We start from the raw sequence: 22,741 nt of genomic DNA, 5'->3' as shown, positions 1-22,741 counted from the left end.
CTGAGAGGAGTCAGAAAATCTCTCTGCTCACCACCCAGACAGACTGAAGAAAGTAGTTAGTACTGAAAAATAACCTCCATCCTTATTTCGTTATGTCCAAAAATAGTCCTAGCCATTCACACTACAGCAGCACAATACTGGGTCAGGTGCAGGTGGGGCAGCATTCATACCACTCAGGACAGATGCACTGCTGCCACATCTCCACATCATCTGGCAGTTTTCAGGAAAAGAGATTATTCTCCTATCTCACATTGCACAAGGTGACACCCAGAGTACCTGAACTCTTTTCTATTGTAATTTGGGTCACTTAATTTCCTAACCTGCTTCCTTCATAATTCACTGCCAGCTCAGGCACAGAAGGTAACAGTCTGCAACTCTTGTGTTTTGTTTAGCCACCATGTATTATCTTATGTCAGTTCAGCTAGAAAAAACTGGATCTTCATTAGCATCTTCTGATTCAAATACTTCCAAATGGCAGTGAAGAGAAAGCCAACAGCTACAAGAGGTACATTTCAGTGAAAAGTTTGCAATAATTCCTCCATATCATCAAAAGTAGAGAGGGCCTTTGCTACCAAAGTCTATAGAATGGCCAAGAACTGTTTACTGATATAGAGACCAAACACTCTGGTATCTTAAAATTTTTCCATCCATTGCCTCTTATATTGGATATACATATCAGTTTTGGTCAGTAGAAACTCTTGTAAGAGTTTCAGGCTCTACAAGTAGTTTACTGAGTTTCAAGCAAAGTCAGTCCTTCCTTTCTAACTGCGCTTGTGAACTTGTTTGCTTTATGCATAAATTTTCCTACAAGACCAAAAATCATAAGGCAACAGGCAGAGCTGTGGAATATTGCTGGATTTTGTTGAGATCTTTCCAGTCATAAATCATGGATATTCTTAAATATCTCCCCCCAGCCCCCCACTGCTATTGCATGAGGGAACCTTTCCAGCACTAATTTAGCTTTTGCTGCCTCAAAAGGATAACACAATGAGTTTCATATAATTGCTATGTATCCCCATGCAAAAGTTGGTATGTGGATAGAGACATGGGGAAAACTTAATTTCACTATTTTAGTAGTTTTTCTGGACTGCTGAGCAAATTAAAGGGATGAAATCAGAAGTTGTTTTTATACTTGACTAGACTTAACCTATAAAAAATTACAGGATATTCATACTAGGATTACAGTTTGCCTTTTGATATTTATAAGGAACTGCTAGGTAAAGAAGAAACCAACAGAACAGATTAAACTTGAATTGGACAGTATGCATAAAGTAAAGCAGCGGAAGGTAAAAGGTTTCCTTTCCTCTTCCTCCTGCAGTTTCTCTTTATTCTGAAAGCCTCAGCAATTACTCAAACTCAGTGACTTCACTAGAGCTGACTTTGGACAGTCAAACCTGTGAGTTATGAACACATTATCAGCCTATTGATACAAAATACTCAGTGAAACAGAAGCACAAGCAGGTTACAATGCCCTAAGTCCTGGCTCACCACATCTTGTGCCACCTAACAAAAAGAAATTCTGCTATCCTACCAAAAGCTACACCACAAAGGTTCTACAAATGTTCTTAGAATTTGAACAACAGCATCAAGGATGTGGAACTGGTAGAAAATGGCATCTTCCTTTTCATTAAAAAAAAAAGTTAGGTGGTTGGCATATGGACTATGCCCTAAAGCTAACTATGATTACTGATATGTCTGTGCCTGCAGACACACTAAGGGCCTTTGCATGCTTATAAAAGTAAGTGGCTGTCAAGAAAGCATGGAAACTTACAAGAACTGAGAAGGAAAATATAAACACACACTGTATTCCCCCATTCAAAGTTGAATTTTACAAGGACATGGATGTATATACACCCCCTTCTTTTATTAGCCTAGTCCTGGAGTTTCTTTCTTTGGTAAACTCCAGGGAAATTTTCTAGAAAAAAAAAAAAAACAGACATGGAGGCTTTTGAGTTAGATCTGGAAGTTCCACTTCTACAAAACTCTGATAGTTTACTTTAGTGAGTTTTACTTAACACAAGGCATACACCACCCAGTGGCAGCTATACAGACTTTTTTTTGTTAGGTAACTTCGGAGACAGCACTGGTGGTGGTAACAAAAAGAAACATTTATATTTTAACAAGCTCCCAGTAACAAAAAGCTGGAGAGTAAGAAGCATCCAGCAGACCTAAGACACTGAATGAATAGCCAGAAACATCTGTGTTTTGGGAGTAGCCTGCTGAGAGACCCCAATGGGACTTCTGCACAAAGATAGATGGCAGAATGTAACCCTTCTGTAAACAACTGTAATTTTTGGAATCATTCTTCTGCTATTAAAAAATCCCCAGTCTTTAGTAAGATCTAAAAATCTAGAGCATTTATTTTTCTATATCAGTTACCTACTTTCATAGGACTTGCCTGCCTTACAAGGGCAGACAGATCCAGTGAATGTATTGTAATGAAATGTGCCACAGAAAGCTTACAGGACAGTTTAGTATGAACAGACTGGAAGAGTTATTGCCCTCACTGACTTCTTGGAAGCAGGATATGTCCACTGTGTGCTCTAAAGTATTTATCAGGTGATAGGGTAGACTCTGAACAGATGGGGAAAATCTGCAAGCTCCCACTAAGTAGATACGGCAACACTCCAAAAGAGGGAATTCTCAAACATCACCTTGTCAGTCCCACTGAACAAAAGACCACAACTTACACGTATTTAACTGCTGCTTGCAGCACAGAGGAAAAGCCCTGCTTGCAGCAGATGGAATACTTTTTGTGCAGTGCATTTGTCAGAGTTGCAAAGCAGCAGGGCTTGTCACTGGAGAAATCATCAGCTATGGTCATTTCTACTGGCTAATCTTACAAGGGCTGTATCCTTGTTATAACCTTTCTGGCAAGAGCACTTTTTTAAAAAATTATTTTTAAGGAAAAGATTCCCTAGCTGTTTAACTCTCTCTGTAGGTGGTCAACATCAATGTAGTCCAAAGAATTCTTTATAACACCACCAACATTTTAATTGCTTCCCAGCTCTACAAGAGGCTATGGTGAATTAAAGAAGACTACTAATAAAATTATACTCTCATCAAATTAGTGAAAGATTTATCTTGATATTTGGATTACATCTGAAATTTTACTGATGCCAAATGAAGTTGAGTAATGCCTACTATGATTAACTGATGTGCTCACAGTGGGGGAGGATGATGCTCAGTCTTAGTTAACAAGCTATTGTAGTTTTTGTGCAAGACGTTTTCAGTATTAACGCTCATTTTTGTTTCCTGTTCCCGCATAGTCATAGGCAGAATTAATATTTCCCACTGAAATTTGGGGAAAAGGAATTTACCAACATAAAGTACTTCTTTTGTGAGCCAAAGTATTTGCAAGGTCAGTCATGTTCCGACTACTCATTAGGAAGCATGTAATTGTGGGATTAGTCACTGGAGACTTACTGTATCATAAGAATCAGATTAAGTTTTTAATGAATTTAAGAATAGCGGCAGATAAATATTTTAACATTACTCTAGCCATCATAATGCACACTTTAAACCTCCCTTGCAGCATTATTTTAAAGTGTTTTTAGACCACGGTATTTCCAGAAGAAATTGGTTTTTTGCAATCAATACACTTCAGAAGTATCTTACAATTTATCCTAACTCTCCCTGTCCTACTCATAGTTCCATCAGCTGTAATGCAGAACTAAGCAATCCACAACACAGGTACCAAAGACAGCAAAAACCACACCCAAATATCCCTGAACAGGCCCAGCACAAATTCAGGAGCCCAGAGTTGTCACACGTTGAGGAGGACACACAAAGGTGGAGCTGTCACCTCCCACAGAGCTGGGAGCCTGGCCACCACACACTGCACTGAGAGCAAACTCTGCTGCTGACAGCACCCCCTTGTCTTTCTACTGCACTCTGCCTCCTCGGGTTTGCAAAGTGTCTGCCAACAAATTTAATCACTATTTTGGGGAGCAATATAACCTGGCACTTTGCAGTTCAAAGGTGGATGACCTTTGCCTTACAATATCAGAGTTTATACTTCAAAATAGCATTGATGATGATAATAATAAATCAACTTTGAAGTAATCTCGCTGCAAAGCCTACGCCAAGAGTTTGACTCATCAGTCAATCAAAGCTCAGATGCAAATCTAGTGATTTTGGTTTCCTAAAAAAGGGGTTTTCAATTCCCATTAGCACATCAAACCACTGACCTCAGATAGGTTAAACTGTTAGGCTGATCTCTTCACCATGAGCTCTGGGTTCTCAGCCATAGTGTGACATTAGGGACAATGCTCAGCTGTGTGGGGTGCAGTACCTCCTTTCCCAGATCCAGAGTCAGTGTCCAGCTCAGACGCTCTCTTCCCTTTCCCACTCCATCTCTTCTCTTTCCCTTCCTTGATCAGCCACTTACCACCTGGTGCATGCAGGGCATGGATTCACCCAGGCTCTTCAGCACTGGAGCTCACATGCCAGTTGCCAGCTGCTTCTCTGAAATTCCCTGTTCTGCTCTGCATGTCTTGTTGGCTCCACAAAATAAATCTTCAGAACAGGAATTTCTGCATGGTTATAAGCTACTGCATCATAAACCTACTACACATGAAGTGTTAAGAATAGCTGAGAGGGAAGGACTGAATATCTCACCCAAATCGTTCATCAATTGTAAACTACTTGTTTCCGACTCTGAGGTATGATACCATGCAATAGTGTATAAATGGCACACTATATAGACTCTCAGCTAAATACCTGCCTGTGCAGAGATGGTATTTGTCCCTGAACAATTCTAGCAACTCCTAGCTCGACAAACTTACAAAGGTCTAGAGATACACTAGCATAGAAAGGTTCTAGACGAGATCCATAATGTTTAGCTCGATGTTACACATTTAGGACCATCCTGTGGCTGATTCAGGGCAAGTATTGAGAACTGATCTAAAAGGTGATCCAATCAATTACAAAAACTGATTTTCCAGCTTTACTGACAATAAAAGAACTGGTGTGGACCAGCTGACAAAAGCAAAGATACATCTTTCCAAGTACAGTGGATGCACATTTTGATTACCACTTGGAGTACTTTATTCTAAACTAAGAGGCAGAAAAGACTTCAAGAACTGAACTTAGTTCTGTTTTTAAAAATTTAAAATCCCTGCTTAAGATCTTTCCACCTCATGCCTCCCCCCCTGTACGTTCTTCTCAATTCTGCCAAGGAACAGAAGTACTGAAATATCCCTCATAAACCATTTCTGCACAAGTAAAGTCTGCAAGTCACATTAGGGAGCTATCAAAGCTGATATTTACTCCTACTGAAACAAATACAGGACTTTCTTACAGTTTGACATGGAGACCTGAGTTTGGGTACTCACTCAAGCTGAAATAGCAAGGACCTGAGCTTCATGTGTCTGCTTTCTCACTCACATCGTCCTAAGCTTTGGGACTAATGGAAAAGAGAAAGGCCAGCTTAGGAGTGTAGCAGCCAACAACCCTTCTTTACTGAAGAAACCAAAATATCTCTAAAGAGACTGAGACATGGTTTGGGGGCAGAATTTCACTTTCATTTTTAGGCAAAATACCACAAACCTGTCTGTCAGTTCAGTGAATATATGAATACAGCTCCAGCAGTCTAAATATGTTATTTCCAGACAGATACTTCTTCCCCATGCTGAGAATATGAAACAGAATGTTAATACAACTACTTACACATAAGATCAAGAGGAACATACATCTTTAGTGAGAGTTCAGATATGCTATGAGGGGAATGATGGATTAAAATCAGTCCATAAATTACTGAACGTCTTGCTGTGTGTTAAAATAGAAATGAGTGGTTTAAAGAATTTTGAGAACTGAGGAGGAGCAACATCAAATAGCCCATGTCTTCATTTTTGCTATGTCTGATGGTAAGGACACCAGCAACTCCCTTTACAGCAAAAGCTGTAAAGCCTTTGTCCCAGTTTAACCAATTGATTAAATATTTAAGAACTGTAGTATAGTTCTCTGATATTAGTCTGCTCTGTAAACTCCATAGCATTTACATACATTGCAGTTATTACATGTAGTTTTTAGACACTGTTTTGCCTGACTGCTCTCAAGATTATTACAAAATAGTAAACTGTAACCAAATAATTCTACATTTGGAGATACAGTTATATGAAGTATTATAATGTAGAAGTCAAGAGACAAATTTAAATGATGCATCTTTGTAAAACAGTTCTGGATCTTTCACTACTACCTCACTCTTAGTACTTTCCATTTTCTTTGTACATATAGAATCATAGAATTATTTGGGTTGGAAGAGACCTTAAGGATTGTCCAACACCCCCGAATCTATCTTGAATCTGACTCTCAACTTCTTGACTTGAAATGTGGCAACAAGAAAAAAATCATTATTATTGTTGTTCCTGTTACCATAATCAATAACGTTGAAATAAATTATATTAAGGAAAAATCCACTGTCACATTCCATTTTCAATTAAGAACATGTAAGGAATCCAGGAATATCACATTGGTTATAAACCTTGAGTTTTCCTTCCTCAAGGCTTTTGGGGACAAAGAATTCATGCTAGCAGCCCATTACCCATGTCTGGACAACCTGTGCTTGCCTCCTCCAACTACAACTCCTCAATCATCTGCTTTCCTTCTCCCTACCTCCCTATTAAGTCTTGAAACTTTGATGGAAAGGTTCCATCCTAATTGTGCAGATCTTACATACTGGTGCCAAGTCAGAATAGGTTCAAATGCAAGGCTTTATTGACATTCAGAACTTGGTTTCCTACAGATGGATATCTGAGCCCTTGAGGAAATCAGCACCAAAAGTGCCTAGATCCCCAGTACTGTTGAGTAATTCCTGTTCTCATGGAAATCCTGGGTAACTGCAGTGTAATTCAGCATCTTAATTTCTATATTGATTCCACATACTTAATTTTAGTCACAGAGCTTTTGAAACCATTAATCCATAAAGAGGGGAAAAGGAGGTGAGAGGCATGGAAGGCAAACAGTTGATTTCCTTGCCTGGTGACATATTCTTCACCAAAACCATAGGAAAGAACCTCTAAACTACTTATGAAAACTATCCTTTGTTTTATTTTCACTCCTCCTTTCCCCTATTCTCTATTCAAACAAGTTTTGCAATCTTTCCTGAAGCATGACAAAGGTGACAGCACAGAGCAGCATTTTGGGGACCAGGGTTTACCATTCAGAAGCACAAACTGTCAGCAGGGAAGTCTGGCTGTGTAAGCCACATCCTTCTCTACACTCATATTCATCTAAGGCACACTACCAACTTTCCAGTGAGCAGAAATCTGTGATAACACATTACTAAGCAAAATTCAGGCAGGATTGGGCAGGCAGTTGTCTGTTGCCAGTCCATAAATGTTTTTTTATGACAAACATTCTGACTGCTGGTATGTAGTAAGACAAGCTGCCCTTATTATACAATAAGTCTTTTTATAGAAGATGGTAATTTTTCCAGTGCTCCCACTCCTTAAGGCTTTATGAACACAACCACTCACTTCCAAAAGCACAAGTGATTGCAGAAGCTGTGTTCTTAATGTAGGTATTAACTGATTGCTAGAGTTTGGCTATTCTAATTGTCTGAGAATATATGCTAGGTGTCCAAAACAGGATCCAACCCTCCCAGACAGGTGGTGTTAGACCACACAGACATGAAGTCTTTCTTAGAATGCTTTGTTATAAGCTGCTTCCCTAGAACAGACGCAGCCTCAGAAGAGTAGTGCTGGTTTGATCCCACCCCACTGAAGTAACACAGGAATTGTGATTTCCACAGCAGAGGAATATTATTCCTTTGCAGTCTTTATTTCAGAGCTGCAGAAAGTTATCACATGATTTGCAAGCCCTGGGTGTCCTATCTTGCTGCAGTGCTCTCGCTAGTCTGAGAAACAGCTTTTGTGGCATTGATGTAGGGGAAGGATTGTGGCTGGGCAATTGCACAGCATCCCTCTTTACTGAAGCCTGCAGCACTGTGGGAATGAGGTGATTTTCTGGCCCAACAGCAGCATGGAAGAATGAACCCTCTGCAACTGCCTCATTGACCATCCAAACCGCTGTTTCCTTGGGCCCAGTGGATGTACTGAAAAAAACATCTGAGTCTTGTGCATCTTGGTTTCTGCCAGCTATTTTTAATTTATTCTGCACCTCCTGACCTATGTGGGCATGTGTGCACAGCACTCTTCTCTTCATTGATATTTTAATTTCTATTTTTCTCTTCTGTAATGAAAGACCTCTTGCAATGTCTATCCTGAAATATGCCAAAGGTGACAGCACGTCACTTGCCCTTACGATCCATATCTTAAGGGAAAGTAGGATACTGATTCCAGTCAAATTCCAGTTAAATGAAGAGGAAGAGGCTGGACTTTTTCTGGCACAGGACTCTCTGCAGAGTAACGGGAAGCGTTTTTCAGACCACAAGGTGGAGCAGTAGATCCTCACAGGTCTGGGGAGATCCCCACCTGATAATTGATGTCACAACACTTATAGGAAAAAAAAAATCTCTTTCATGGTGGCTCATTACTTTTAAATACTGAGCTGTCCAGTAATAAAAAATATTATTAGCAGACTGTTCTTGGATTTCTCACTTTATTTTATTTATTAGGATATTATAGGAGTGGCAGCTTTTAGTGGTGCCTAATTCACTGACCTCACTTGTCAGCATGGCCACAATGACAACAAGGACACAATCTGTTGACAACAAGAGGTTAGCTCTGAACACACCTATTTTAAAGAGAGTGCAACAATAAAACAGAGATACAGCCTCTTCTCCCCAGGGATTGATACAGGAGGAAACAATTTCTCAAATCCTAAATTTAGAAGGTGCTCCAAATGCCCTCAAAAGATTCGCCTTTGGGGAAAAAACCAAGCTCCACACAGACTTTCATGGATAAAATTGAAAAGATTTCTTTTTTCTTCTTCAATGTTAATGTAACCCACATCAGGAGGTCTCAGCATCTTTCCTTCTTGGCAGAGGAATCCTTATTTCACAACACAGTAATTTCACAATTAAGTATATTGTACTTACTATGATATTAGAGAGTTCAAGGCCAAATGTTACCAAAACATTGAGTTGCAGCTCAGAAGCCACTCTCAGAAGTGGCTTGACTCTTCATCTGCATGCAGGGCTGTGTTGCCTACTGATGTGCAGTAAGACTGATGCTTGAAGAAACCTCCCAAGCTCCTGCCCTCAAACTAAGGGGAGATCAGAGCTGTACAAGGCAGCTTAGTTCTACAGTTTACCACAAAACTTATGAATAGTTTGTGCTGTGCAGTGCTTTGTCTCCTTTCAGACGAGAAATTCAGATATGTAAATGAGATTATGAGACAGGTGTTGATGAGATCAAAGACAGTCCAGGACTTTGTTTTGGGGAAGAGTTTGATCATTTGCTTCTTTTCTGCTGTTTGTTTCTCATGTATGTATGGCTGTACAGCCTTAGTTAAAATCAATAGATTCTAAACCACATGGGAGGAATCCTGACCCAGCTGAAGTCAATGGGTGATTTTTTTCCATTGACGTCACCAGAGCCAGGATTTAAACCCAAATAACAGACGTCTCTCTTAAGGACTCCTAAGTAGACAGAATTTCTAGACTAAGAATTATGTGAGAAGAAAAAACAGTAAAGTAATAAAAAACTATTCAGACTAAACTGATACACAAAACTTCCGCCAAGTAGTAACTGATATTCACTCAGTACAACAGCTCAGTACTTTACCTAAAAAGCAAACTGTCAGGATTACATAGATGATGGTGATTATTACACAAAATAGATTTACTCTGTGAGAGTTAGACTATGACCTCAGCATTCTCCTATGCTGGGCTCAAGAAATAAAAAAAGTTCTATTTTAAGAAGTGCCTTTTACTCTCACAGTTTTATAGGGACAGATGATTAAGGCGAGAATCTCTTTCTAGCTTTCAAAGCTGAAAAGAAAAGCTGGGGAAGTACAAAGTAAATTCAAAACTAAAAGCAGGCAGGCAAATAAAAGGATTGTAGTAGAAGATCATGCATTTTAAAGTATTCTGGGACCTACTTCATGGTTTTTGAACTTTTGAAATTGGTGGCTATAAGAATACAGTTCCTCTCTGGCATAAGTTACTGTCTTGAATTTACCCTAACAGAAATAGCCAGAAACCAGCTACCAGGGTCTTCCTAAACAGCCAGTTAATCCTTCATTGACTCATACAAAAGCTGATGACAAAAACACTGTGTTTGACCCTACATTATGAGATTTTGAGATCTTCAAGACCACCTATATGTTTCTTACTAAATACCATTTTACAGTCATGATGTATTATGTGTTTAAAGTGGTTTAGAAATACAAAAATAAAAAATCGCTGTGTGACAAGTTGAAAATACCAGACTCAGCCACAATGATTTATCATAAGGTCTGAGTAATCAGTGAACAAAACTGCCCTGCAATCTGCCCAGGCAAAAATTTGCACTGTGATGAAACAAGAAGGATTTTGCTTCAAACTGTTAATAGGCCTCTGCTTCATCTTGGCAGGGAGCTATGATGGGCCCTGGGGTAATTTTCACATTCTTCCATGGCACATCAAGCTAGGAGTCCCTGTGCAGAATGGCAGTGACAAAGCATGTACTGGACAGCTTGGACTGAGGGGAAAATTACATTGCTTGAAGCCTATTTGGAAAACAGTCCACTAAGAACAAACATAAGGCTCAAGTTGCAAACTTAAAGAAAAACTTTTGTCTTCTTAATTTCCACAGAAGAAGCTGAGTAGTCTAAATGAGACTCAGTTCACCCCTTCAAGCAAATTGATGTCGAGAGAAGTAGTTCTTACAGTCCTCCTGCTGCAGGGGGGATGATAAGGAGACATTTCACTTTGTGCTCACAATGCCCAAATTCTCAGACCCCACCTAATGGCTGGCACACAGAATATTACCAGCACTACCCTGTGCCAAATACTGATTTTTCCCAAAAGGAAAAGTTTTCTGTGAAAAACTTGGTGACAGTTTTTGTGAAATTCCTGTGTTCAGTGCTAACAGAAAGGTAAAAAGTAAAGAATCTACACCCACTTGGAAATTACCATTGCCCAGGCCTTCCAAAATATCAGCACAATCCAACAGTAACCATAATCTTTGATAAGAGTGCAATTTCAATTTTTCTAGGCAATTATGCAAACGGTAGCCATGACTGTAATGGTAAATTTGCCAATATCATTGTTAACAGCACCACACACAGCCATTAAAGTTTACAAATGAATTAAAATGGTGCAGCACTTGTCTTCTATAAGAAAATATTCTTTATGACTAGATAACCTACTATTCATTTCAAATATGTCTGATATCTGTACATTGTAATTTAGAAAGCATATCTAAGAAATATCAGAAAACTGCACATAGTGGGTTTTAAGAAAACATGGAGAATGGCTTTATAGTGTATGTAACTTTTTGCTTCTGCTGTAAATCCCTGTTTAAACCTGCAGTATATGTAATTTACAGTACAGCTACTCTGCGCCCTTTAGGGGAGTCAGAAAGAACATTCATCCTGCAGGTTTCATTTCTAATGACTGAGAGTAAAACTTAGATTTACTAGAATTCTTAGAGATAGGAATGTTGACTGTCTCACACTTCCATAATAGAAATAACCCTTTACTGAGAGGAATAATTTAGGGGATTCTGTTAGGCAAGAGTTTGTAAGGATTAAGATAGTACAGAAAGTGTAACACCAATAAAAATAAAACTCTAATGAAGACTGGAAGGAAAATGAGTGTTTTGCTTTAGTCTTTGAGCCCAAACATTGAAGTCACAACTTAGAACTGGATTAAACACTAAATGGTGTAAGCCAAGTTTTTAAGAGTATCACAGATTGTTGTGCTTGATTCTTCTTTAGCAGAATGTCAAGGCATTTTCCTCCTATTGGTTTGTACATTAATCTTCTTGAAAGCTGCTTGGCACTTGTCTGCAGCTGATTTAAGATGTCTTGGGCACTTTGTTTTACCCTGGCACAGTTATGAATCTCATGCTGCCTAAAATGGGTACTGCATCCTCCCCAGAGGGTGCTTAACTTGGAGGCTGCTGGCTGGTTTTTATTTTGACAACGTGCAAAAGAAAAGCAGCCTTTAAGAGCAACACCCTCCATCCCAGATTGCTGAAAACCAGGAACTGCCCTGCTACATGCACAGCACAAAGCACATTTCACACAGGGGCAATCCTGAGAGTGTTAGAGAGAATACAAAGCAAGGACCAACTAATACTGCCTAAATGAGGGGCTCAACTTCAGAGGACTCATCCCAGGCTCTTTTTTATTAAGGTGGAAAAACATTTCAGGGATATAAACTTGGCCTTCCTGACACATGAAAAGCACAGCAGGTATCACAACTTAATGTAGGTACCAAAATTGACTGCACAGCCCTTCAACCTGCCAACACCAAAAAGTACCTGCAGGGTGGAAATTTCAGATAGAAAAGCAGATATCACTATTCCACTGTTATTAATTAGTTTTGTTCACTCCATCTCTATAGATTATAAAAAGAAGCACAACACTTGATTCAAAACCAAAACACAAACAAAATAAAAAGCCCCAAAACAAAACAACACAAGACCAAAAAACCCTCCAAAACAAAACAACCAAATAGCAAAGGATCTGTCTAGTATCTTCCAATCAGGTATGTAGGTTTTTCTGGTCTATGCTAGACAAGTTAGATCAAAGTATCTCACAAGCCATTCTGGCATCAAATTCAGATTAATCCATGAATTTTGAAAACATTCATTTTAGTTTACAGCTGACTGAGGAAAAGAAAACCCAACACAAATGAACACACAAGATCTCTGAGAAGATGAGAAAACTATGACTAACAGTCTATATCTGAACCAAAGTAGAACTGTAGTTGCCAAAATCTCCCTGGCACCAACTCTCTCTATATTTAAGAGACAGTTAAGCTGATGAAGTAGTATTTCCTTTTGTGTACATGATGATGCTCCACATATCACAGAAAATATCTTGTCAGTACTTAACAGTTCAAGGAAAACTTATCACATGAGGTTATGCTGTTATAGATCTTGTGCTGGAATCTAGGAAAATCTGCTTATCTTGATCCACAAGCTCACAGAAGATACCTTCTGATATCTTAATTCAAAAGTATTTTTATCCGTGGATGTTCTGCCACCAATAAATCAGAGTACATTTTGACAGGCACCTTGCTCTTGTACATCTGAAGTACAGCCTACATCTCACCTGGGTGGTTTTGTTGATGTGCAATTGCAGGTGACTATATCCTTGTGTCACCCCTAATAGCTGCAAGGTTGGAGAAAAAAGCACTAATAGAACGTTCCTATTAATTAAATGCAAGAATAGTATTTTCCCCTCTTAATTTTTTCTCTCTTAAGCTTGCAGTCATGTCTGCTGTGAAGCAGCTGTGTCTTCAGGGAGGCATCTGCATGCTGACCCGGTAGTCCAGTAGTACACATCTCCCCTGACTAGGACCTTCTGGTTTTGGTCCCAATGGTGTTATCTGTACAGAAAAGGATACTACCACTCCTACAACCCTTGTTCTATTGAGCATTAGCAACAGGGATGGCATAAATAACAGAACAATCTACAAGCTGGCTCCACAGTCCAGCTCACTTACTCTCTCATTTCTTGTTTAAGCCAGCTAGATAGTTAAAAGAGAAAAAGGCACAAAATCAAGATGGTGGATTTGGGCAGGAAGGTTAGTAGCTAGGCTTTCATATTGTTACAAACTCCAAGTATTTACTTACCGAACTAAAACTCATCTTATTGCTTTGATCTAGAAACAAAAGATCCAACCCCAATAGTACCTCTGCTATAGAGACACAATGTTAAAAGCTATCACTGTAACCCATGAAGCAGATCTTTGGACTTTCTGTGGTCACACTCATGGCAAATGATGGGAATTGCTCTTTTCCTAAGCCAGCCACAGTGAGTGTTGTGAAGGTCAGCAGCAGGAAGCCCCTGCAAATCTCCAGAGCTCCCACTGCCACACTGTCCCTCTTCGATCAACCTGATTTATATTCTCTCATACCCACCATGTCTCTTGTTTTATTCCTTAATTTCCTACCAAAAAACACAGGCCAGAATTCTGTTCTTGTATGTGCCTGCAATTATCTTTAAACTACACATTGTTGTAAATGTGAACATTTCATTAATTTATGTAAATAGGACCTTGGCCAATGACTTGCCTGTTATTTATGAATGAATCATGCTGCTCTGAGTGGCTGGATATATTTAGCTCTCATTAATTTGTTCAAAATAGCTACTAATGGGTTTCTTCAGCTCATGACTCTTGTAACAAAAGGCAAAAGGATGATTGGATTTGCGTGGGGAGGGCCTAGGTAACCCCTTCAGTTACTGATCAGTGACCACCTTCTAAATACACTGCACTTCAAGTTGCTTCAAGTGATTTTAAGGCAGTAGCAGGTTAACAGCTCAAGACAAAAAATGCTTCAGTTGGCCTCAGCCAACAGCGCTGAACCATTTCTGGAAACTATTTGTTTTCACTTTCTTTTGAGTGAAAGGAATGCTGTTAAAATTGTAATTCTGAAAAAATTGAAGGCTCGGAGCCCAAATTGAGAGTAGTAATATAAATAAGCTCAAATCTAGCAAAAATTTCTCAGAGGGAGTAGCTAAATGTAAAGGCTTCAAGAGAAACATGCCACTCACCATGGTATAGATCTGCTGGTTTTATGATTCAGAAATACTTTCCATTAAAAAACGTTGCATACTTGGAAGGTTTTCTTGTATACTTGGAGAATTTTACATGTGTAAAGTGCTGCTGAAGTTTTTATAGTATATCATGCAATCTGTTTTGCAGAAAACATTCTTTTTTACAACTAGAATATCTTGCTAGCTGCTGTCAACATCATCACACAGCTGCTCTTATCATCATCTTGTCTTTGACCTGAAGTTCCCTCATGCTCTTTTGTAGCTCTGACATTTCTGTGCTGTACCACACAGACCCTCATTGCTTTTAATCCCAGGCCAGTAAGGTCTCAGTGTTCCACCCCTTCTTCCCAGTTGTCAGCAGCAGGATCCAGCCCCCTCCTTCAGAGGTGCCCTTGGAGGCTGCGCAAGCTTGGTGGCCTTGGTGGTCTGCTGAGGGGCCAGATAACATCCATGTACTAGAAACACCTGCTTTTCCAATTACCATTTCTACCCACGGTGATCTTGTACAATTTAGATGTCAAGAAATCTGCATCAGTGACTTTGTTTTTCATTCACAAGTGTCTGCACAGATCAGAGTTTCTACCCATTTTCCTTGTTGTCCAAGCAAATGTGCTATGTTCTATCAACTATTTGTTGATATTGTTTGGAGTACTATTTATTCTGAATTTAAAAAAAAGTGTTGATCAATGTTAATAGAGATACTAGCTTGTATTTCAGTTCAGCACAGTTGGGAGATCTCTGCTTTTAGACTTTTCCTGCACAAATACTGGAAACAATCCTACTGGAAAATATACTGCCATATTTGCTCAGAGTTTGTTGTTTTAGCAGACACCCCTGCCAGTATAACATTTTGACTAGAAATAACCATGGTAACAAATACAGAAGGCTAACAAGCACAAAGAGTTCAAAATTATTTCAACTACCCCTGTCCTGGCCTACTTCTTGTATGTGCATCAAAAATCCTTTTAGGATAACCACAGCTGTTTAAATTATCTTATTTCAGCCATTAGTAAATTAATGCTTCTTCCCTTCTGGGATTTAAAAGTGAGATGAGACCTCCTGGTAGGACTGAGAAGAATATTTAGAGCTTTTGCTTCCCACCCCTTCGGATGCTGGGAATGCTTATGAAGACAGGAAACACTCTGTGTGGATTCTGGTATACCAAATTTAAGAAGTGGCTTTAGCACTGAATACAGGAATGCAAAATCTGTCTTGTATTTTGTCCTTCATTAATTAAATGCAATAGTTTAAAAAAAAATCTTTCTAAGGTTCCACTTAAAGTTTCACATAGATGGTGGTTGTAGAAGCGGAGGGTTTGACCTAACCTAGTTTTGCATAAGACACAGGTTGTCTTAACCCCATAGTTGCACTGATGCCTTAAAGGGACATGTATGGATCTTGTGAAATCTGTCAGGACAGATGCAGCAGTTCACAACAGTCTGAGGCCAACCTGTGTCTTGCAAGCTGCAAGTGACTCAGTAGAGAGTCAGGTATGGCTCTTGCACCAGAGCTGTACTACAGATGTCAATGACTTCAGCTTTTTAGCTGCAGAAGGAAATTAGGAGCCGTTAGGGATTGCTGAAACCAGTGCAGCCTTTGGGATGCAGCTGTGTGCTCCCATCGAGGGGAGTGGAATGCCCTCGAGTGCGATCGGCGCGTTCCTGCCAAGGCCGCGATCGCACAGCTCGCCGAGGTAGGGAGGTCTTGGCAGGCTTGAAGGAAGTGTTAGCCAAGCTCTGCTTCCTAAGAGCTCAGCTGTCTGGCCTGTCCAAATGTGACACTGGATTCATGCAGTTAAAGCCCTGCAGTTTCTGTGGCTGGTGGCAGGGGCAGGAGGGACACATGGTGCCACCCTTCCTAACACGCTCTGGCCTCCAGACAGGGCAGGCATTAACAGCAACTGCTCCTGCAGAGGGGGCTGGGCCGGGGCTTCAATCCACACCACTGCATCTAGAGCAACAGGCCCACCAGGACTGCCTTGCCTCTGGCCCACAGGATGTTCACACAAACAGGACTGTAAAATTCTTCCAAACAGCACCTCTTGTTCATGGGACACTGCCCTTAAACAGCCCTAAGACAGAGCCCCTGTGCAGGCCCAGAGTGACACTGGTCAGCTCTCACACAGGCTGTTCACAAGCATTTGCAGACCATTCTATTCTATATCTATTTCTGTTTACAAGAATTTGCAGACCATTCTATTCCATATCTATTTCATGGGGAAATTTGAATTGTATTTTGACCATCATTTATTTTTCTTCGAAGGGGCTGTGATCCCAGAAAGGGTTGAGCGAACACCATGAAAATTGATTCTGGATATTGACAAGGAAAATAAAAGCAAATATAAAGATGCTTACAAAAATACTTGACTTTTTGTTATTTTTTTACCTAACCAGAAGCTGCTAAACAAGAAGTTTCCAGAAGACTCCAAAACATTAAGTCAAACTAATATGACTAAGCACCCTTACTTTGGTATTTATCTCAATTTCAAATTACTTCAATCACTTAGCACCTGAAAAGTAACCCAGCTACGAAGCCCTGCCATACTGTGTAACTGCTCTTTGATGAAAATTACACCACACCTTATTAATCCCTTGCGGGGGCCGGGCGGGGGAAGAAAAAAAAGAAAGAAACCTCCTATAACTAAAGCCTGGAATGACTCGCAGCCAAACAGATGACACTTGAGCAAGTATGCCTAAGTGCAGTACACCTCACAGTTCATCTTGGGATTAGTCATACTTTTAAGAACTGAGTATTTTAAACTGGCATTTAACACGTATGTCCACTACACATCTCCAGATTAATCTTCTCAAATACAAATTTCTCTGAATAGGCATCATGTTTTCCACAGTCTCATGATATTAATCAAACATCACTCCCTGCAAACTCCATACCTCCCAAATACGAGCCAGGTTTGTGAGTCAGCTCCACACACTGTGATATGATCAAAGCAAGACAAGTATGGCACTTCAAAAGCTCACTTGCAGGAAATCTGACAGCAACACCACCTAAAATAATTTTTCCAGATACTAGATATAGTGAAAGCAATATGTAGTATCCCAGACTGATTTTGCTGAGTATGTTTCAACATTGAACTGAGCTCAGAACTGCAGGGTATTAAGCATCTGATGAATACAAATATTTTTTTTTGCACAGTATTCAAACGTACAACAGTTCAACATGGCAATCATAGAAAACAGATTATAAACAACACTAAAATATTAACAAAACCATGTATCACTGATACTGTAGTAGCTTATGGAAATGCAAGCTGCATTTACATTACACTCCCTCATGAAGAAGATTCTTGCCCCCAAAGTGATACAACCAATATATTTCAATTTTTATATGCATTCTCAAAGGTTTAAGCTATTCTTTCTTTCTGTTGATATACTTTGTCTGTTTCATTGCAAGGTTTCAACTTTCAAATGACTAAACTTATGACTGAATGCTGAATACATTGTCCTTACCATTACGTTACAGCATGTTACTTTCAGAAGTAGATTGGTGGTATGACTAAGAGAGCAGTTTGTTTTTCCATTCTGTTCTCCAGTATATAGTCAAAATTCCCTTTCTGAGCAAGCAGGCAAGGCAGCTTGCACCAGTAATATCTGTGAAAGGCAAGCTCAAAAGGTAAAAGAACAACTATTCAGACTTTTAAAAGCATAACAGTAGTTTCAAAGATACTTTTAAAACACTTAATTCATTCTGCTTACTGGCATGTTTTAAAAAGCTACAGTCAAGCTACCAGATTTTTACCTCCTGTAAGTGTATAAATTTAGGAGCAATGCAAATTTACTTCCTTTTACAAAGGAAGTTTTTAAATTACTAAACCAATACAACAGATTTTAAAGGTTTGCAAAAGTTTGTACTACTTGCTATTAGGAGAAATAGTCAAGCTACTGCTGTTTTTCCTTTTGCTGAAAAACTGAACCATGATATTCACAATCGAGTTTCCTTTTCACAGGTAACTCCTAAGGACATTAGTCAGTTATTCAGTGTATGTAATTACTCTGTCAGCTCTCTAGTTATTAAAGCAATCCAATAATGTTTTTCATACAGGCAAGTTTAATATTAATTGAACTTTTCTTGACCAAGCAAGCTGTGCAACGTAATAAAAGCTACCCTTTGCTTGTACCACAATGCAGAGACCAGTCAGAGCCCACAGTTATTAAACATGACACCAGCTGTAATTGCTTTATAGTATCACATGTAACCATGCACTGGGGCAATCTCTCTGTGATCTGGATCATATGAAATAGCTAAGGAATTTTCAGGTAGTTTCTGCATTTGGTGAACCTTTGGTATTTCAGCTGGTAATAGTTTTTATGCTACAGCAGCTCACACACCAGGGTTTTCCCAATGGTGACAGATTCTCAGTGACAGTACAGACTCACAGGACAATGCTCAGCCTTGTGAAGTGCTCCAGGGAGGTGCCAGCAGCCCCAGCACTGTCCTGCTGCAGTATCAAGATGGTGTACTGGGGCCAGCAGGAGCCTCCACATCCTCCACAGCAATGGCCATGAACATCTCCAGGTTGGAGAGGGATGTGTTGTCTAACTCATTTCATAACAATAAGGAAATTTATTATAGCAAAATCCAAAATATGCCATGGAAGTCCAAATTCTATATAGTTAGCCAGAAGTAATTAATTTTCAAGCCAGAGGTTCCTGCAGAAACTTCACACAGTGGTTTAAGCTGCACTTACAGGATTTCACATTTTTCTGTTGCTGGATCTGTGCTCCCTTCTGAAAATACTACACTAAAAATAAAACCTAAAAAAATGTTTCATAGTCCCTTTCCCTTTCAGCTATGCAAGTGTGTTCAGTATTTTTTTTTTCTTCTTCAGTTAGGGATTACTTTTCAGGGAACATTTTTTTGGTCTTTAAAGCCAAAAAAACAGAGGGGAAACATTAAGGGAAAATAGGAGTTAACAGCCTATAGCTTCTTTCAGGGATTCTGTCTCTGAGACCTTTAAAAAAGCAGAAAAGGGATAAGAATACATGTGTCCTTCCTTCCTGATATTTCCTTTTATTTCCCATAAGCAGTGGTTTCATCTTTTAGCTAGTAAAAGTAAGCAAGAGAGAAAGAAAAATGCAACCAATCCAAAGACTACAATGTCTCTTTACTGTCTTTTCAGGTGCTTTTCTTATTCCCTACATCCTCTTCTTAATCATTGCTGGAATGCCCCTGTTCTATATGGAATTAGCACTGGGACAATATAACAGAGAAGGGGCTGCCACTGTCTGGAAAATCTGTCCAGTTTTCAAAGGTGAGTGTTCCTCTGCTGCCCTGAGCAGCACCTGAGGGTGCCACACAGGTGTGATCACAAACAACCTAAGGATCTCTCATCTTTCACAGACAAGAGTTATTTGGTGACCTTCCCCCAACCCTTGAAGTCTTTGCGTTATCAAAGGTGAAGCACAAAATGGGAAAAGCCACAGAAATCATCTTCAGGGTGATTGCTGGCTGAGTGTAAGAGAGGGCAATGAGCAGGAGCAGCTCAGCCCTGCCCTCCCTTTCCCCTGTATACTGGGGGCTGGGAGGAACTGGGAATCTCTGGGTGGAGGAGGGGATTTGCCAATCCAAATGTTGGAAATACCAAATCCCATCCAGGTTAGTTCAGTCCTGTCTTCCCCATTGACTTCTCCACTCAGGGCATGGAGCTTTCTGTGCAGGAGCCAACATACCCCAGTGGCTACAACAGTAAAATGGAGTTGTGAAGACTGTGGGTTTGGCCACCAGACTTACAACAGCACAGGAGTTTTCTGTGGTATCTCTGTACCTCAGTTTTCCTGTTTGTGAAGTGGGAGCAATGATTCTGATAGTCTTTGTAAAGTGTCTTTCAGATTTAGCAATGAAAAACACTTATTAAAATCTGAACATTATTACTATTGAGTGTTTACCACTAGGATTAACTCTCCAGCATCACTGAATAAAAGGCTGTGGAGTGTTGTTTGTGCACAGCATCATTCTGCAAGGAAAATTAGGTTAGGTGCTTCAGGGTGTTTGGTTTTGATCAGGAAATTATCAATGTGTGAAAGAAGCCACATGTGTTCTGTACATGAAAGGAGTATTTGTTAAGGAACCTCAAGAATTTTTAAGCATTGCTTGCCAGCAAAAAATGTAAGTTCCTTTGTATGTATAACAGACTGTATCTAAAATCTTATGCAAAAGCCTTTTCAACACAGACATATCTGAAATTAAACCAGACAAGCTCAGCTGACCTTAGAACCTTAAAATTCAGATCATGTTCATCCTGGGACTGACAAAAGCTGAGGAGCTTAACAATAGCAATCCAAACTTGATGGATCTGCTGCTTGGATATAGGTTACACTGAGTAAATGTTAGTCTTCTTTCTCAAAATACAGCTTTCCTCTTCAAGCAGTCTAGTGCCACACAATAAGAAAAGTAGAGGGGGTTTCTCCTACCAGTCAAACCCAAAACTCACAGCAAAATCAGCAATGTAACAAAAAATAATAAAATAATGTGCCTCAAAATTTTAAAATTAGTTCCTATAGATTTACCTAGCCCTTCTATAATCCTGTCATGGGAGATAAAATTCATCCCAGCACCCAGGAACCTGAATACCCTCGCTCATTAAAAATTCCTGTGGGTATTATTAATATACTTTTGGATGAGAATGAGGATTTTGAAAACCTAAATGCAAAAATTAGACCTTCAGGATCGCAAAGCATTTGAGCTAAATACCACTGTGCTCAGAGGTATTCTGTGTTGACTTCAGGATTGAAAAAGATTATGAGAAAGGAAAATAGAACTTACTTCATGTATATTCTTGTTGACATTCCAGCTGTGTTTTTAAGTTGACATTTTCAAGGTGGACTAAACATACATTACTGTTGATTTTTAAGTCTCTTATTACAAGAATATAGAATAGCATAAGTTATTTGATTCTCAAAAAGTAATAAGCATTGAGACATTTACACCTCAGTATAAACTCAGTACTTTTAAAGTTTTGACTAAAACCTCTGATAACATGCAAACACACTTTACTGCTAGTGCTTTGGAGTTGTTTCTGGGACAACTCAAATCTCTCACTCAAAGGAAAAGTACACAGTCTCCACAAATTCATAACAGCTTCTCTAAATGAACAGCACTATAGTTCTAATTTTAGCTATGAATATTATTGCTATGAACTCTAAGCACTCTACTTCTAATGAGATGCTATCATAGCACATGCAATTACAAATATACCCTGTAACCTTTGTAACACAGTCTGTTTTCATCTCTGCATTTTTTTCCAGAGTCTATTTTAGACTGTGGGTGTACAGCATTACTTTTAAGAAAATCTAGAAACATAAAAGCAAATTCATTCCTGAACATTCTTAAGATCACAGAGAAGAGCTATTTAAAACACATTTGATCCAGTATTTTTTAGTCTTGATATTAAACATCTCTTGTCCTCCTGGACTGGAGGAATTTCAGAAACACTTTTTTAAACAAGAATCATCTAATTTTAATATTTAATATATTATCCATAGTTAGCGTTTAACATTCACCTTAAGAATTATTCTTTTTGGGAATTCCTGCCTCCTCTCCATTCTATTGATCATGGTGTATCACTAGGTTCAAGTACTAGATTCATTTAAGCACCAAGGATTTGAAAATACTGTTTCATCTTTACTTTCACAATTATTTCCCCATTGTTAGGGAGGAGCAAACTGGTTTACAGATTAAAAGCCTCCTGCAGAGCAAAGAGTAACTTTTGTACATGCAGCAGTCTTTGAACTGCCAACTCCTTCAGGGTCAGCATCTGTTCCTTATGCAAATTTTAAATCTGGATTAATACAGCATTTGCTACTTCCTCCCTTTATAAAGAAATAAGAAAGCTTAATAATCTCCAACTATTAGGCTCCCAATGCCAAAACTTAAACTGAAGAAAAATGTAAGTAAAGGTTTGCACTTCATTGCTGTGGCAGTACCCACTGTGACAGTGATGACATTGATAAAATAACTGTACTCCCTACCTTTTATATGCAGTACATAAAACTGTATGAGAACAAAGCTGCACACACAGTAAGAATGATTGAGGGCAAAGCAAGATTCCTGAACAATTCTGCCATCCAACTTTTATTGGAGTCCAACATTTGTATCAAATCTTCCT

General features: G+C 39.2%; 1 protein-coding gene across 2 annotated transcripts in view; it reads left to right on the top strand.

The window, feature by feature from the left end:
• Positions 1-22,741, top strand: part of SLC6A2 (solute carrier family 6 member 2) — a 55,269-nt gene that overhangs the window by 1,454 nt on the left and 31,074 nt on the right. For both annotated transcript variants that reach the window (XM_030956251.1, XM_030956250.1), the window contains exon 2: positions 19,757-19,888. In XM_030956251.1, coding sequence (XP_030812111.1) covers positions 19,757-19,888 — 132 coding nt within the window. The remainder of the gene's footprint in view (positions 1-19,756; positions 19,889-22,741) is intronic.

This window comes from Camarhynchus parvulus, chromosome 11 (genome assembly GCF_901933205.1).
Source record: "Camarhynchus parvulus chromosome 11, STF_HiC, whole genome shotgun sequence".
NCBI lineage: Eukaryota > Metazoa > Chordata > Aves > Passeriformes > Thraupidae > Camarhynchus > Camarhynchus parvulus.
The sequence above is the reverse complement of the archived record's forward strand: the minus strand, read 5'-3'. Positions and strand labels throughout refer to the sequence as shown.